Source organism: Filicampus tigris, chromosome 3, assembly GCF_054856515.1.
Source record: "Filicampus tigris isolate MCC_2025a chromosome 3, RoL_Ftig_1.0, whole genome shotgun sequence".
Lineage (NCBI taxonomy): Eukaryota > Metazoa > Chordata > Actinopteri > Syngnathiformes > Syngnathidae > Filicampus > Filicampus tigris.
This window is the reverse complement of record NC_141219.1, coordinates 3,593,454-3,612,409: the sequence shown is the minus strand read 5'-3', so window position 1 is coordinate 3,612,409 and position 18,956 is coordinate 3,593,454. Positions and strand designations below refer to the sequence as shown.

At 42.0% G+C, this 18,956-nt stretch overlaps 1 protein-coding gene across 3 annotated transcripts in view; it reads right to left on the bottom strand.

The window, feature by feature from the left end:
• Window positions 1–6,261: 6,261 nt before the first annotated feature.
• Window positions 6,262–18,956, bottom strand: part of tox3 (TOX high mobility group box family member 3) — a 56,677-nt gene continuing 43,982 nt past the window's right edge. For 2 of the 3 annotated variants that reach the window (XM_086026756.1, XM_086026757.1), the window contains exons 4-7: window positions 10,457–10,720; window positions 10,125–10,355; window positions 9,364–9,444; window positions 6,262–9,278 (exon numbers count right to left, since the gene is read on the bottom strand). In XM_086026756.1, the coding sequence (XP_085882882.1) occupies window positions 8,472–9,278; window positions 9,364–9,444; window positions 10,125–10,355; window positions 10,457–10,720 (1,383 nt within the window). In that variant the 3' untranslated portion in view covers window positions 6,262–8,471. The remainder of the gene's footprint in view (window positions 9,279–9,363; window positions 9,445–10,124; window positions 10,356–10,456; window positions 10,721–18,956) is intronic. The other variant, XM_086026758.1, reaches the window with a different exon arrangement.

Here is an 18,956-nt window from a genome sequence, read left to right as displayed (position 1 = left end):
GTCACGCTAGCGATGTAGCAGACATGGCTAAGGTTTGCTTGTTTATTGTGCACTTTTAATCAATGAACATCTCATGCATGTTAATGAAGGGCGTGGCTTTGGTTGGAGACTCGAGGGGCAGCGGAAGGAGTCCAGAGAGTCTATATTTCTTTTTCCTCTCTTTTATTTTGTTATTCGTCACAGTCCAGTGTATGTTGTTTGTGGGGTTTTAGTGAGTGAATTGAGGCTGGCATTGTTTAATAAAGAATACCGGCCTTGGGGTGGGGGTGGGGGGGGTGACGCTACATTCAAATCTTTCGAGCAGTTACAAAACAGCTAACGTCCCCCTTTTCAAGTTTGCCGTCAACTACTCATGGATTTTCTCTGTGCACTGGAATAGTCACAACAGTGCACGATATGCTGCTGTATCCGTCACCTCTACATGACTGGTAGCAAATAAAGAGCAAAAGGAATTCGCATGTAGTTTGGATGTATTGTTTTTTGTTTTTTTTTTTTGGTCGGATTTCATCTTGTTTTATAGGTTCAACAATCCACCATATGTGCGCTTGCAGATTTATAAATGGTGTGGAAATGAAGCTGAATGAAGGCTCTTCAAGTCAGCGCTTTATCATCCCCATTGTAGTAAACCAGTGAGATCGCTCTCTCTCTCTCTCTCCTCTCTCTCTCTCTCTCTCTCTCTCTCTCTCTCTCTCTCTCTCTCTCTCTCTCTCTCTCTCTCTGGATAGATAGATAGATAGATAGATAGATAGATAGATAGATAGATAGATAGATAGATAGATAGATAGATAGATAGATAGATAGATAGATAATATGTACAGCGCATATATTCAACAGTATATACACCTAAAGTATAAATAAATATAAGTACAAAGAAAACAACAAAAGTGTCAAGAAAAACATCCCAAATAAGTTCCCTCTGTGTATTGTTTTCTATATTTTTACTTCAATATTTCTCTTTACTGGATACATTAAAAATTCAGACTAATCAAATGCTTTTCATTGAACGATTGCCAATCGCTTGCGCGCACCATGAAAACAATTGAATCATCACCTTGTGCAGGTTCGAACCCCTTTAAGCATCCCTCCGACAGCGCAACAGTAAATGTTTATAGAGCATACAGAGTAAATGAGTCATTATTGCTCATCTCTAACCTTCTCCTAGCGCCACCACCTTTTGTTTGGCAACAGCTGTTATCATGGATTTTTTTCCTTCTTCTTCTTCTTCTTCTTTCTTTTTTTTTTTCTTTTTTTTTTTTTTCTTCTCTCGGTCAGCTGCGATTGCTGGGGGGCAAAACAGGAGCAGATGGTGTTTTGCTATGCATGAATGGAGCGTTGGAGGAGTTTGCCTTGAATAGGGGCAACTTTTCAATGGTGTCTCCGCGCCACCTGCCTCTTGTGGCACGACATGGAGGAAAAAGAGAAACGCTGGCCGGGGCACCGTCCATACGTATCGATTATCACGGCGAGTGGTGGCGTAATGGCAAGTACACCAAGCTTTGACGTAATTGGATGTGACACGGCGCGCTTTTGTGTAATCTATCACTGCTGCCGCGCTTAATCAGTTGAGTTGCCATAGAAACATGTTGGCCAAGTTAATGGCTTTTATGATTACCAGTCCAAGTGAGCTGCATTAAAAGGGAAGGGATGATAAAGCACAAATGGAATGGCGGCGTGTGCGCTAGTGTTGTTCATTACGGCTTAAGATTTGTAGATGCAGGGCCAGTCTCGTCAATATCGATGTTTCTTTAATAATTCATGTGGATTCATCTTCACATTGAAGCATTAGAAGGAATTGATCTTTTAAAAAAAAAACAAATTATGATATTTAACAAAACCGAGAATAGATGGCCCCATATTAGTACCGAGCGCAAGATTAGCGCAGTCTAATCGTGTGGTATTTTCGTCGACGGACACATTTAGAAGGGGGCGTTTGCACTGTTGTGGGAGTAAACACGGACGACTTGTTTCCCGGCCAATGCTAGCGGCTCCTCTCATTGCCTTTAAATTCAGCGAATTGACAGTCTTTGTCATGGGAGAAGCAGAGACGGAAGTCCATGCAGGAGAGCGACACACGCAAGGTAAAGTTTATAAGGAACTGCAAGAAGATCACCACAGATCATCACTGTGAAGTGGGCACTTGGAGACCGAAATCCACCACACATATCAGCAGAGTGCAGAATCTGTCTGCCTACACCTCGATCAAATGCACCAAAATGCACCATAACTTAGACCTGCTCCGAGATGGTCTAAAATCGAGTCTACTTTCAGGAAATAAATTGTCATATGCCCTGAGGGTGTGTAAAAGAAATTTCCCTCGGTCCGCCGGAACGCGCCAAAACACCACGAGCTAAACTTGCCCGGCATGAAAATCAAGATGCGCCAGTTTTTACGGCAAGCGCACATGGGCCTGTCGATGAAAATAGAGCCTTTGTGTTGTTGCATTTTTTTTTTGTTTTTTTTGTTGGATATCAACTGATTACCTGCCAGACATTTTCAGGCCATCTTTTACCCAAACGTTTGAAAAAAAACAAAAAATGTAAATAAATTCCTGGTATTGAATGGCTGGACTGTGAAAAGACAAATAAATCCGTCAATGGCAGTGAACGAGTTCATTAGTTAGAACCCAGGATAGCTCAAACACATGAAGACGATGATTCTTGTTGTTTTTTTTTAGCGGTTTCCCACCGTGAAATGTTTAAAGCGGGAGAGAAAGAAGAGCAGGACGGCCATATTTATTGAGTGTGCTAATGGTGAACTACTCTGAGGAGAGCGGAGCTATTTGCTGTCATTAACAGCAGGATGAAGCATATTAGCGCTCTATCAATCACCACACTGCTATGTTCCCACGTGGCGGCTTTGCTCTGCATTAAGCAGACAGCTGAACACAACATCGGAGCATTTCCAATGACTGATATCGTCAAACGGAAACATCATCAAAACGTGCACATTGGGGTTTTTATTAGCTTGGAGGCTACTTTATAGTTTGTTGAGGATGACGAACAAGTGGGCAGTGGCATTATCATTCGATCGTGGTGTACATACTAGATTATTTACTTGTCCAAAAATTATTTGGAACAAATGAAGGCTCTTACCAATAACTACTTCACAAATAATACGATACAGGCCTGGTCCAACAGGTGCCACGCCTTTATAAAATTTGGTTTTCAAATGTTCGTAATCCTGTGAACTGTAGCTGACCTACAGTATGATCTGATTTCCTCCAATTCTATCTCACAATCTCCTCTTCAACAAAAGAGTGAACAAATAAATATTGAAATTCACGGCTGACCTGTTTTCTGAATCCGAGCCGTGATTGGTCGTCCTGAGCAGTTGTGATGTCATTTTCAGTCGACAGAAGACAAAATGGCCGCCCCCCGGAGATGGCTAAAAACTATTCCACAAACGCAATATTTATCAGAATGCCTTGTTTCAACTAGTGGGCTTGCGTAGAACATATTCTTGAAAAAAAAAAAAAAAAGTTTGCGTTGACTTCCACTTTAAAAAAGTTAAATGCATTACATATACATATACAATGTAATGTATACGTCGTATTGTAAAACATGTCATTTTGATTGAATCTGATTAATGTCAAGATGATTTGTGCAACTACAGTACTCCACTCATCCCTCCAATAAATGCCTGGTAATTACTGTATTAGAGTAAATAACCCGCTGGCTCCTTTTTGACAGAATAGGGTCTGTCTGTCATTGTAAGTAATACAATCACGGGATGACCTGATTATGCCCCCCCCCCCCCAACCCCCCACCCACCTCCCTCGTCACACTGGAGAGTGAGTGCGGAGTCAGATGTGCAGGCAAAGGGATTTTCTATTTTAATGATTTATTTGACTCTTTTGTCGCTTTCCCGTCCGGCACACACAAACAATGCGATGGCCACAAAAGCCCTGCTGACACTGACCATCTGACCGGCAGGCCCACGCCCACCCGCCGCCCTGTTTGCTCACCGAGAAACTTCATCACAACATTGCTAACACTGCATTTTGCTTTGTTTTGTGTTGGGGGCGGGGGGTGGGGGTACACAAGCCGATTGTCCCCGGTAAGTCTAAAAACCTAAGTTGACGAGCCCCACAAATGGGACAGCTGAATTCTGACATAAATAGTTGAGAAGAGAAGATCAGGTGTCAATTAAGGGGAAGGTGCTTACGAGGGGTGAGGTGTTTATTTATCCAAAAGATTTTTTTCTTGAGATCTACCAAGAGGACAGACATAAATACTGAACTGCAGAAGAGATCAGACATCTATTAGGGGAGTGGCATTTATTTGGGGAGCCCTGTATTTGTCCAAAGGCTCCTTTAGTTGTGTTTAGTTTTACATATATATATATATATATATATATATATATATATATATATATATATATATATATATATATATATATATATATATATATATATATTTGGAGAGAGAGAGAGAGTGTTATGAATTCAAATATATGATATATTTCCACAGGTGAATAATTTCAACATATATTATTAAAAATGCTGAATTTAAATGATTATTATTATTACTTATTTTTATTTTTTTAAACAAATGTTTCAAAAGGTTTTTATTTGAGGCCAGGTGTGAGAAAAGCTAGTTTTGCAAAAATTGGTCAAATGCCATTTTTGGAGGAAATTATGTTTTTTTTTTGGTTGTTTTTGAGTCATTAATTGAGGAATGGTGTCAACCAGAGCGGAGGCCACTTCTATGACAAATCATTCTTATGGCAACACACTTTGGTGCATGGAGAGCATCAGCGTTGGTGACTTTTTTTGTTTTTTTTTCTTTTTACATATTTGTGTAGTTGAGTCAAATTATGTGGAGTCAGGCATCAAGGAGGAAGTGTATTTATTCCTCCGCTAAATGATGTGTTTTGAAATAGAGCTATAACCTTTTGATTCGGGCGGATGTGAGATATTTGTCCACACACTGACCGGCTCGGCCCTGAGGACTTCCAAGAGCAGCGAGGAACTCTTCCATGCATTATTTATGGAGCCTCGGCTGTGAATCCGCTCGGAATAATAATAACAGCCATTTCCCAGAGGCTCATTATTGTGTGTTTTTTAAAAGCGTGCGTTCGGTCGCCATGGACACCGCAGCTCCTTCATCCTCTGTCTCTCTCTCTCTCGATCCTGCATTGACATTCAACTCACGCGCCCTGGCTCTTTTAATTTTCATCACATCATAAGACTTTTTTTTTTTTTTTTTTTTTGTGTGCGTGTGTGCTTGCCTCTTCACTAATCATGGTGAAAGAAATTGGCCTTTTTATTTGCCCCCCCAACACACACACACACACACAGTACCAGGAAAACAAATTAGAAACGTATTGAAGTCAGAGTCAATTCACACCGCTGATTTGTAAGATGAAATCCTCTCAGTTGCCTTTGGACGAAATAAAAAGAAAGAGGGGGTAAAAAAAAAAGGGGGCTCTCTCTGTGCAGCCTATTGTATAGATAGGATAATTATTGTTTGCCAAGACCCCCAAAGCCCCCCTTTCCAAGCCTTTGGGACATGTTGGAAATGAAGCTATTCTGAAGCGAGTATGAAGAAGTGTGTGTGGGGGGGGGGGGGGGGGGGGGCGTTGAGAGTGGTTGGGGGGCTGTATTGTTATTATTAAGATGAAGACAAGTAGCGGTTACATGCTGACCGTGTTCCAGGAGAAAACACAAATGACCTCGAAAAAGCGTGACGGAAACTGACAAAAAAACGTTATCAGATTTTGGACAAAAACAGAGTAAGGCAGCACGGTACACTAGTCCGTCTGTCTCAAAGACTCCAGGTTCGGGGTACGCCAGCTACCCCCCACCTTCCAAAAACATGCAGTTTAGGTTGACTCTGTTTCTCTCCAAACAGTAGACTTGGTTATTGTAAAAGTCTTCTGACTGGACTCCCTCCAAAGAGCATCAAACAGCTGCAGCTCATTCAGAAGGCGGCAGCTCGAGTTTTGACCAGTTTTTACATTGGCTCCAAGTCAGCTGTATAATCGATTTAACAACTCTGTTACTGGTCTATAAATCACCGAATGCTTTAGGTCCTGGATGCATTAAAAAATGCTCATAGAATATGGATATCGAGTTCCCCTTTAAGTTCTTTTACTGTACCCAATTTGGAACAGACCATGACTTAAAGGCAATGTACTTACCAAAACATGATTTTTGTTGTTTTGATGGTAGGGGAAGAAAAGTAATGCTTTTTAGTTTACTAATAGTTTGGCTATTTAGCGCAAACTTCCAAAAACGGGTTAAAAAAACACCTGGCTCCATTCACTTTCATCAGTGTGTTTATTTCAGTAGCTAACAATAAGATAAAAGGCATAATAACTCCTGAAACAAAAGGGATCCCGTCAAATAAATATTTGCGATTGATAGTTTAATTCTGAACACACACACAAATATATAATACTTCATCCCCCCCAAAAATATGGCTACTGGCATATTAGATGTGATGGAATGTCTCTGGATGCGTTGATGACTTGTCTACTTGTATGGCAAAGCGAAGGTAGAAAGAAAAACTGATTGTTGCTATTGTAACTTATAAAAAAAAAAAAAAAAAAAAGTAGAAAAAGAGCAGAAAATGCATTATGTGATATAGCAATCCACAGGTCATTTGAACAAATGTTTTCATTAAAGCCTCGCATATTAAAACTTTACAACAAGTGATATGAAAAAATGTACAACATTTTCTTGTTTTCATGTGTTCGTAACTTACTTTAGGGTCTACTGTACAGCTGGCAAAAATACCTCCAATGCCATTTTTTTTCCTTTTTTTTTTTTTTTTTTTTAATTTTTAAATTAATTTTCAGTTGGCTTTGGCAGTGCAGCAGCAGATTGGCTCTGCTTTATTTCTATTATTTATTCCTTTTTTTAAATCTTTTATCACGGTAAAAATACATCACTTTCCTCCAAAGCCTCCGCCTTGAGAAATGGATTATAAAATATCCCCTTTTTGTTAGACAAAAATAAAAGACATAATTTCATTGTTGAAACAACTGACGCGAAAAGTAATAAAGGAGGATTGAGGGAGTGGGTTAGGGCAGTAGCAAGCCCCGCCTCTACAAAAACACATACAGCAGATAACAGCTACACTTGGACGACATTGTGGCAGAAAAATTTGCTCTCCGGTCTTAAATGTCCCCCCCCCCCCCCCAACCTGGGACCAGTCCAGTCAGAGTCCTGACTTTCACCCATTTGTCCTTTTGTCATCGCCTCCGGCCCTCATAAATAAAGCTTTAGCGTTAAATAAAAACAGTGACAGACACATGGCGTACCCATTGACAACTGAAAGACACCACAAACAAACGAGTACAGACACCCCCCCCCTACTTACGAACATCAAACTCAGGATATATAGTGGGCATGAATATTTCCGAGCCGGTTACAAAAGAAATCGGATTTCCACAAGTCTGAATTTTGAGGTGTGTGGCTTCAGTGTACCGCTGCCAACCATGCCGGGCAGCATTTACATCTACTGGAAGAATTGCAGTGAAATAAAGAGCAAGAAGAGGAACCTGTTCCGTCCAAATAGTTTGAGATGAAAATGATATTTTGGCTAACAGAGAGGAGTTTCTGTTTTTTGAGCATCAGAACCCCAACAATGAGATATTCTCAAAGTGACTTCAGGGCCGTAACAACGAATGTACAGTATTTACAAAGAGAAAAACGGTGCGGAATTTGTGGGATAATTTCTTCAGGCTGCTGCCTTTTACCTCAAAAGTCTTCTCAGATGGCAAAGAAACCCAGGCTGAAGGAAATCTGACTAATGAAACGTTGGGTGAAGTTGGCGACAAGTGCCAGAGTCGCAGCGTTGATCAAAATGTGTATTGACTGTTTTTAATGAACAAGGTCAGAACAAGAAATCCTTCGAAATAGGGATGTAACGAGTAAAATCTATTCACCTAATTTTCGATTAATCGATTCGATTAATCGGAAGTCGCGCTGATTAACTTCATCTAGAAAATGATGTCTTGGAATGTTTTTTTTTCCTTCCAGATGCGTAGCACATTTTGAATGTGTAGATCAAATGCGACGCTTGCGGCAAACATTGCGTTTGTGGATGGCTGCGGAACCACACTAGTGCACAGAGACAAGCATGGTAGCAATTTTTTTAAAACATCGGATCGAATCGAAAATTGGGAACCGGAAATCGAATCGAATCGGGCCTTGAGTGAATTGTTACATCCCTACTTAGAAACAATCAAAATAACGACGTATGAACCATTCGAAGAACTTCTGGAACGTAACGTGTTCGTAAGTTAGGGAGTGTCTGTAAACGCCATCGGAGCTTGGACGAAGCCCCATCAACCCCTATCCCCCTTTGGCCTCACATTTCCACGTGAGTGCATATCCGTCTATAACAATGGACACCAGTTCTTCTTGGTATAACATTCTAAATTGTGACACACTTGTTAAGTGCAACGCTGAAAAGCAACCTGGAGCGATGCTTTTATTCTAATGTCCTGGGGAGGGTTTGGGTTCAGAAAATGCTGACTTGGGAAAGGACCTGGGCATGGGCCTGGATCTGGGAGGGGTGTTGCGGCGGCGCAGGATTCTGCTGCTGCGGGGCTGGCTGGGGGCTGCCGAGCGACGCGGAGCCCACAGAATGGGGCGTGCCGGGAGAGTGGTGCGGCGGGGAACACTGGGACTGGTGTTGTTGAAGATGTTGGATTTGCTGCTGATGCATTTGCTGCTGCATCTGCATGTGCTGCATTTGCAAGTGCTGCTGCTGCTGCTGCTGCTGTTGTTGTTGTTGTTGTTGCTGTTGTTGGTGGATGTGATGCTGTTGGAGCTGCTGCTGGAGGTGGTGCTGGAAGTGCTGATGCTGCATCTGTTGCTGGATCTGCTGGTGGTGCATCTGCTGCTGCTGCATCTGGTGGTGCTGGAGGTGCTGCTGCATTTGCTGCTGCATGGCATGCTGCTGCTGATGCTGCTGCTGCTGCTGATGCTGCTGCTGCTGCTGCTGCTGCTGCATGGGCGGGCTCATCTGCGACACGGCCGTGGAATGCGCCATGCTCCCGCCAGAGCCCATCTGGCCGAGCATTTGCGGCATGTTCTGGTGGGAAACAGTGACAGAGGTGACGATTTGACTGCCCCCGAGTCTCATCTGCAGAGGCTTGGGGGCGATGGCTCGGGGTAGGGCTTGCTGAAGGGCCTGGGAGGCCGAGGGCATGGAGGGGTGCTGATTGAGGGGCGAGGGAAGTACCAGGCCAGGAGAGAGGCTAGTGGAGGCCAAGGTCTGCTGGACAGACCGGATCGTCTGCGCCTCCGCGGACTCCGCTGCAGCCTGGGCACAGGAAAAACACGGACAAATCAATCGACTGAGCTTTCCCAATGCAATCGTTTTGAGGAGAAAGGGAGTAAGATCTCACCTTGGAGACCAGACTAGCGCGGTATGCTGCCAGGGCCTTCAAGTACTCTTTCTTGGCAGCCTCTGTTTTGCTTTTGTACACCTGCAATGACACAACAACAGAAGATCAATGAGCGACCAGATTTGGACATTACGTAAGAGGGATGCTAAAATTCCACCAAGCAGTACGGTCATTATTCAAGGTCCCAGAATGTACAACCTGCAACCATGTATTGAAAAAGCTCTTACTTCTGGAGCTAAAGGCACTTCTCTGCTACAAATTTATAGTTTGCAGTCGCACACAGATGGCCGTGAACTCTTAACGGAGCAACGGAAGAAAAAAATGGGTTATTTAAAGAAAGAAGTGTCTTTGAGACGAAACAACTGGTTCTTGAAATGGTATTTGCGAGGGAAGTTATGTTTCTTCAAATATCTTTGAGAAGGAACAACTACATCTTGGAAAAGTCTTTGAGAAAAATGTCTTCGAGAAGAAAGAAATGGTTCGTGAAACGGTCGAATACCTCGGTTCTTTTTTTTTTTTTTTTTTTAAATACATTGGTGCCACATTTTTAGTGGAAACAAACCAGAAAGCCTTTGAGAAACAAACAACAGGTTCTTGAGTAGGAAACTCAATACTGTAGGAAAAAGAGTGCTCATCAAAAAAACAGCCATGCAACAAAGAAAGACTGACAAACCCTGAAAATGATTTGAATGTAGGAGGTTGCATAGCGCAGATCTGAAATCCTGAGCAAGATCATTGGCTTCATAATCTGTTGGACGTACCTGTTTCTGCTCTTCCCCAAGACCGTCCCACATGGATGCCACGATCTTGGACACTTCCCCAAAGGTGGCGTTGGGGTTCTGACCCTTGATAGCGGCCTGAGTGTCTCGGAAGAACAGGGCATACGCCGACACCGGCTTCTGAGGCTCGTTTGGATCCTTCTTCTTCTTCTTTTTGGGTGTCTTGGGCTTTTTCGTGGGATCGACGGGTGCCGGTCTCTTTTCGCCGACCACCTGCAATGACGACGGAGGATGGATCTTGCGCGGGTGCATACATATTTACACAAACGTCTTGAGATTCAATCTTTTCAGCACACATCTGATGACTTCCTCACCCTGTTGCCATCATCCTGGTCATCTTCGTTGATGGAGCTGGAGGGCGACGGCGTGGCGGACTTGCTGGCCGGGGGCGACGGCGAAGTGTGGGCAATGTTGGCTCCGCCCATGTTCAGGTTCAGCTGCGTGTTGAGATGTGACTGGTTGATAGTGGTCAGCTGATTCCGCGAGATCATCCCGTTGGGGCCGCTTATGTTGGCGATGGACTTCATCAGCATGGCTGGGTTAGCTGCGTACTGACGGATATGGGCCGGTCCAACATTCTGTGAGAGTGACACCAAAGGAAACGGGGGCATTGTTAATATGGTAATGCGGTATTGATCCTCCGTTTTCATGTTAAGTTGCCGTGCGTCTGCATCTCTTTCCAAGAGAGAAAAAGGAGTCATGGATGGTGGACTGTTATGCGGTAGTGTCCCATTGCACATTTCATAAATGACTTGGTCATGAAGTTATGATGGATTATTGTGACTCAAGCCAGTGACAGATCAGAAACACTTCTTACTTGAAATATTTGTATATTGGAATCTGCAACAAAACTGTTAAGTCCGAAGGAGACCATGTCTTTTTTTTTCCAAGAGCTTCTTCATACTGACCACCTGCGTGGCTTCACCATCGCTACAATACCATGTACGAAAAGGTTACTACTGTTTATACCTCCAGCAATATAGTGCAACTGACCACTGAAAACCATTCTCTACCCACTGATGTGTTCAACGCCAATCGCGGCAATCCAGAATGAGCAATGAAGAAAATGACATGTACCAAATTCCACGCAAGAGAGAAAGCCAGATTGCTATTGCTACAACCATCTGGGTGTTGAAAGCTTTGTATTAGGACACAGTTTAAGACTCAATCTTAGAGCAGGTCATATGGTTTGTGAAGAATTCTTCCTAAAGAAACAAACTTCTTTGAAACGATCATCGAGAAGTAACACTTTCTTCTTTTAAGAGTCATCCCAAAAGAAACAGTGCTGTTAAAGAGTCTTCGAGGAGGAATATTTGGTAGCAGAAAGAGTCTTTGGATGGTTTGTTCTTGAAAAACAAACAAGAGTGATCATTTGTGGACAAGTCTTTGATCAAGCCCGTATTTTGTGACCACTGTTGGCGAAGGTGTAAGATCATTTGAGATCTTCAACGGACCCTAACAAAAAACAAACAAACAAAAAAAACAAAATCTACATTCGCTACCTTTGTAAACACTTGCAAACCTTTGCGGCACAGTGGGATACGGTTTTCAGGAATATTTTGTTGTTAAAAGTCTTCAAAAACAAACAATTGGGTCATTCTTATCTTATCTTGAAAGCAGAAGAAACATTTGGATCTGGAAGAAACCCACTTGAGGAAAAATGTAGTTCTGACCACTGTCTTTGAAGAGAAACATTTGGTTCCTGAAAATAGTCTTGTGGAGGGAACAACTGTTGTTGAAATAGTCTTGAAGATTGAACAATACATTCTTGAATGAGTTTGAGAAGGCACAATTTGTTTCTTTCGCAATACTGTGTTTCTGAAATAGTCTTTGCTAATGAACAACTGGTTCTTGAAAGTGTCCTTAAGAGGGAACAACCCTTTCCTAAGAGTCTGAGAAGAACCACCTATTTCTTCAAGTAGTCTTTGAGAAGAACCATGTGTTTGTTGGAAGCTTTTAATAAGAAGCAGCAAGCAATTCTTGAAAGACATTTTGGGCTTTGGACGGAACAACTCTGTCTTGAAAGCTTTTGAGAAGGAACAAGAGGCTCTTGAAAGACTTTTTGAAATTCAACACGGAACAACTGGGTCTTGAACGTCTTTAAGAAGTAACTACAGATTCTTGAAAGAGCTTGAGATTGAACAACTGGGTCTTGAAAGGGTCTTTGAGAAGGAACAACATGTTCTTGAAAGTGCCTTATGCAAGGTACACATTGGCACAGGTTAGCATTGATTGCAGCGAGTTTGAAAGCGGCAGCCACCGCTAAACGCTGCCAGATCTGAGAGCTGACATGGAACAGAGGAGGAGATGTGAGCGCAACACAAGAAGGTGATTTGTTCCTTCTGGCTGAGTCCATCTGGTATTCAGCGGCGCAAACTCAATCTCCCCTTAAATCAACACATCATAAAGCAACGCATGAAGCTTTATTGAACTCGCCCATCTTGCAGAAATATTGTTACACCTTTTCAGGACACAACATATTGTTGTCACTTCTCTCGTCATGAATACAATTCGAGGAGCGATGGAAGGGGTCTACCGTATCTGCATGTGACAGGAAGATGCTGTGAGAAATGTTTTGTTGTCCCTCAAAAAAAAAACAACAAAAAAAACACACACACACAAGATTGTGAGCATATTTGCATAGCCACCTCGCTTCCAAGTGCTTTTGTCATAAGTGAAAACATGACGGGTTGCCGTTTGCGCCATAAAAAGACGCATGCTGAGCTCATTAGTCGCGGCCATCTGTATGGCAATGATGCAGGCCGGGCAATGGGCCGTTGCGCCGTTTGTTTGGAATATGCTGATTACCTCAAAATGCTCCTTAAACATTGATTTTTTTCTTTCTTTCTTTTTAGTGCTAACCAGTACAACGGAACCTGGAAAGTCAAACAACTTCAAACTGGAGTCAGCAAACTTTTTGTGCTCAAGGGCCACATTTGTTTTTACCCAATAGACAGTTCAGCCAGGTTATTGGTTGATGCAGTTAAGAAAAGTTATACTTGTATAAAATATGTAATTTCAACAAAATAATTCACGCTTGTTTTTGATAGTAACATTTAGAATTCATTTTATTACATTTATTGACTGATTGTTGAATAAAAAATAAATGGATATAATAAAATGTTGTTAAATGTATATGTAAAATACTTTATTGTACTGATATTTTAACTTAAACTAATTCAACAAATTAGTTGTTGAATGGGGACAATCGAGCATGAATTAATACATTTCAATTAACCAATTTTAGAAAAAAATTAATGCAAAAGACAGACATTACTCAACTCTTCATAATGTAAATGGAGGCTCGCCGGGCCGGATTAAGAACTGCAATTTTGACTCACTCCTAAAATCAAACTCATCACCAGCGTAGCAATTTAACATTGCCGCGTACATACGTTGCAACATGGTCTGTTTTCTGGCCAATTTGGGCCAAAAGGGACCAATCCATTACTTGGGTCAATTTGACCCAAGTCGCAGGTCGGTCACTTTTTGACCCAAATTGAGTTGTTTTTGACCCAGCTCTCATGTACTTTCAACTATCATGGCTGGGTCTGGAACATAACTACCAAGATGAATGGCAGATCACTGAACTTGAATGAACTATTTTCGAGGCAAGAATTTTCGAGAAAATTTGGGTTGAACAAAATTTAAAAAAAAAAAATAAATACTTTTGAGGTGTATCATAAAAAGTTCATGCCGGCATCAGTTTGGCTGCGGAACATCCATCCATCTGGAACAGATCATTTCTGTTTCAACGGATTACGATTGGGAAAAGAGTGCCTTGAAATTACAACAAATTGGAGCAGATGTACCAACTTTACTGCATGTGCATTATTTGCATGCAGATTGTAGCAACATCAACAAATGCGGGATGCCTGACTGTAATCACAGCGTAACGCTAACAGCTAACGAATCAGCTTGGCCCCCAATCGTCTCAAGTGCGCATGAATGGATCGCTGCCGGTGTACGGCGCTCGTTTGCATTTTGATTGCGGTATTGTCAGCCCCTGTCGACGAGATGTTTTGATAGTCGACGTAAATCTGCAAATAAGCCCTTATCTCCGGCTCTCAGCGGCTAAACAAGCCGCAATGTCTCTAATCAATAAATGTTAATCCACTTTGCAATATTCCTCACATAAACGTCGGAGAAAGGACGAGGAAAAATAGCTTATATTTGATGCATTCCTGTTGCGGAACGAAAGCAATAACGCCCATTGGCAGCCATCTTGGATCATACTCGTCGTGAGCTATGCTTTCGACAAAGATATCGCAAAAATAAAATAGAAAATCAGAATTGATGGAGAGTTTATGAACAGTGGCCGCGTGCGCTAAGCTGTAAGAGCACTGAAAAGAATGTTAACAAGTTCAATTTCCATTCAATCAATGGGCAGAGCTCTTGGAAATGTTCTGTGGCAGCAGAGGGCTAAAAATCATCTATATGGTAATTATGGGTGGATGAATCCCCCAGTAACTTTTGCCAGCATGAAAGGTCAGTCCTATTAAAGATAGTTTATCAGCGCTCTGCACATATTCCTTTACTGGCCTTCTAAATGGCGACATCATTTTTATTTTTAAAACACACACATTCACACGTGCGAGTCCACGCGCACTCATACGCACACACGGCCCCTCCCCCCTCCATCTTCAGCAACTGTGCTTAAGCCAAATGAGAAAAATGCAATTGTGAGTACTGGCAACGGCTACAATGCGGGGGTGGGGCCCATTTCAGTCCTCCGGGGTAAGAGAACATTTATTAATAATAAATATGATGTCATGATTAAACAATGAATTATTATTCTGTGAGTAAATGTATACAGCGCCTTGGGGGGGATGAAGCGACAGAAGTTTCAGAAGCTGCGTTCACACTTCTGGCACTGAAATGAAGAGTCGGGACAAAGTCAACATGGCTATTTGACCCCCTTTGGAGAATATACCAGTAGCCCCTTTCACACTGCCTTTAAAATCTGCCATTACGGCATAAACGGCACCATCTTTTTTTTTTTTGTCACTGTCCTGTATTGACATAAACCGGGGGAAACAAGTTGACCTAACAATTCTCTGCCTTCTGATGTATTATCAGGAACAGTACACCTCTGAGGTCAGTGAAACATTTTTTTTTTTGGGCCTTTTTGTTTTGTTGCCGACCACAACGTGGAAAAGGAGGACAAAGTTGACCTGGCAACATAATGACTTCTTGTGCGGTGTTACATTCGAAAAACAGTTGGGTTAAAAATAACACCATTTTGGGTCAAAAAAAGGACTGATCCACTACTTGGGGCAATTTGACCCAACTTTTTGGGTTGTTTTGTACAAAACAACCCCCAAATTTGGGCTGTTTTGTACAAAACAACACAAGAAGGTGGGTCAAATTGACCCAATTTATGGATCAGTCCATTTTTGACTCAAAATGGTGTTATTTTTTAACTTAACTATTTTTAGAGGGGGGACCACTCCAGGCTGCCGACAAAAGTAAAACTGTTTCTGTATGAATATCATTCCCCTGAATGACGCCTGCCAGCCCTCAACCCCCCTAATCTTCCAAATGCATTATGGGCATTTAAGCATTGTATTGTAATTCTGTGGTAAATCACACACAAGGTCAAGCCGAGACTTCATTACACGTATTTCACGGCCGTATTATTATCTATCATTTCTGACCGAGCACACGTGTCTCGCAGGTTCTCTGTCAAGGGAACCAAAGAAAAAGAAGAATCCACTCTTTTAAATTGATGTACAGCTCATGCCAGTTTTATGCAAGGCTGATGTGATGCTTCCTCCTACAATGCTCACGTTTGACTGGTGAATCGCAACACTATTATATCGTTTACATGGTGTAAAATTGAAAAAAGAAAAAAAAAAAAAAACGCAAAAATATTATTTTGGGCATTACTGACAAACAAAAAAAAATGTACATGGTAGCCATTTTAAAGCAAGGAACCATATTGGGTGGTTAATGCAAGCTTTGACTAAACAGAAATTAAAATAGATTGAAAAGGAAAACAACGTAAATTAGACTGACATAAATACATATATTTCAAAAACTACATTAAAAAAAGTAAACTAACCATACAGTATATAATAAATACATACAAATATAATGAAAAATGAATGGCATACAAATTGTGGAATGACACAATAAAATAAAGAAAAAAGGAAATTAATCTACCGTAGTCATTTTACGTGGGCTACTTTTTTCAATCAGGTCACTACAACAGATCAAGGCAATACTATTTAGTAAGGCACCCAAAGTAAGAGCGTCACATCGTATAGCTGCTACACAGGCTTATAGTGAGAAGGATAAAAAGTCATTGCCATGGCAACCCCCGATAACCCACTTTGAAAGGCTGTAATATTGGCAGATCAGCCAGGACACCTATCGCGCTACCTTAGCATTGATGCTAACCTCGCAGGGACAATTCAGTGCCTTGGATTAATACTCTCTCTGGACAGGTGTTCAGGCCCGCTTCTAACACCAAATTTCACCTTTCCTGTGACCCTGAACAGGATAATCGGTAAAGAACACGGACGGGTGGATGGACATGACATTGGACACAGAGATTGAATTACAAGACAACTACTGTATGTTTGTAATCCAATCATAAAAGGACAGACAGAGGCAATTTTCTCAGCATCCTTGCATGTGCCACGACACGGCAAGGCACCAGGTGTTCGTCGGAAATAGACGCCTGGGACCCTCGCTGTGTGGTCGAGAACATGGGGGGGGGGAGCACAAATTGTGACTAAAGCAACGCTGGCAAGATGTACCCAACGGGAAGGTTGGGTCTGAGCACAAACTAATGGAAGGTAACAAACTGGGAAACAAAACAAAAAAAATCCCAGAGTTTGGGGCTTGTTAGGAGAGTGTATTAAAGAAATAATGACTTTGCATTCAGGCGTTGCGTTGCCCCGAGCAAGGTGAACAATTTGCAAGATCTACGTTGTGCATGAGGACTGAGGAATTAGCAGAACACTTGGCAAGGCAAATCAGGCCAGGTATATTCACAGGCTAGCTTTGTATATTAGGAAGAGAGAATTCTTTTTCACACTAAGTGTAAAAGCGTGTATTTCTCCAATGTTTTTTTTCCTCTTTTACCGCTCTGTATAAATAGCAGACAAAGTATCAGAACTGCTTCATTCAGAGAGGCCAGCTTTCACAGTGGGGCCTCCTCACACTCTTGCCCTGGGAGAACCACAGCAAGTCAACCCAAACATTTTTTTTTTCAAGAATATGTTCTATGCAAGCCCCCTAGTTGAAACGAGGCGTTCTGATAAATATTGCGTTTGTGGAATAAGAGTTAAACCACTCTTTTTTTAGCCATCTCAGAGGGCGGCCATTTTGTCACTTCTGTCGACTGAAAATGACATCACATACCCTCAGGGCTCAGATAACGACCAATCACAGCTCACCTGTTTTCTGAAGCTGAGCCGTGATTGGTCGTTACGCTAGCCCTAAGTAGTTGTGATGTCATTTTCAGTTGACAGACATGACAAAATGGCCGCCCCCCTGAGATGAATAAAAACGGGTGGATTAACTCTTATTCCAAAAACGCAATATTTATCAGAATGCCTCGTTTCGATTAGTGGGCTTGCATAGAACATATTCTTGAAAAAATATATTTGGGTTGACATACGCTTTAAAGGCTTAAATACTACAGTATAATGACGCAAAATCTGAAATCATCATTGAAACGTATCGTGTTATACCATAAATATACGGGGCCAGTGCCGGTTCTGGCAGCGACGCCACAACGGGGCTCATGGTGGCCCCTGCAGCGTGAAAGCACACATAGCTGCAGTAATATTGCACCTTTTCTGGGTTTTGTGTGAAAGGCACGGGTAGATGAAGGCCGTGTCTTCTGTTACAGCTCTGCCAGTGCAGTTTTGCATGATTTCTGGACAAAAAGTGAGCAGGAAGCAAACAAGACAAATGAAAACTGAAATTGCAAATATTGCTCTGTTTATTTGTTGGCTCCTGCAACCATAACAAAGACGCCAGCTTGTAATCATGTACATAAGCTTGTCATTCCTTTATCAGTGCGCTGACAACACTGACAAAACAACTCTCTCAGGCCCTCGTAAATCACTGTCTGCAAACTGAGAACGGCACTTATCTCGTTTCAAAAGTTCCCTCTTGGAGATTTAAAAAAAAAAAAAAAAAAAAAAAAAAATTAGGTGAAAGGAGCGACGATACCCATTGTGGCAAAGCTTTTGGGGAATCAATCCCATTCAGGAGAAAATGAAGACCCATCGCCATTTTTTTTCCCCGCGGCAGAAAGTGCGATGGCCGATAACGAGCGGCAACCTACTTTCTCAGCTTTGAAATAAGAGTCCAATCAGACACATGAGCCATGCAAATGGTCTTAAAGGAGGAATAAATGCCGGGGAATCAAAATCTAATCCTCCAGCAAGTCGTGAGAACGGTCCGGAATGTAATTGTGTCAAGGTTCCTCCAGATGTACCGAGCTTAACTGACCGTGAAATGAAAATTCTTTAGGCACAGGCCTTGTGGGGCCCTCACTTACTGTACGGGATGTTTTAAAAAAGCGGCAATTATCTTGTGGGCCCTGGAGCACGGAGGCAGGGAAACGGAGCTGTTAAGAGTTTATAGCCCTTCTCTTCTTATGGAATGTAAATAAATGCAGTGGAACCAGGAAAAATATGACTCAGAAGTCAAACAATACTCAAATGCCGACGACTCGGGGGTGAATAGTTTGGCTTTTTAGTGATGTCACCACAGAAAAAGTGTGATAATAAGCAAAGAAGCAAATATGGACCTCACTGTGACATGGTACAGTGGTACGTACAGCATAGTGTG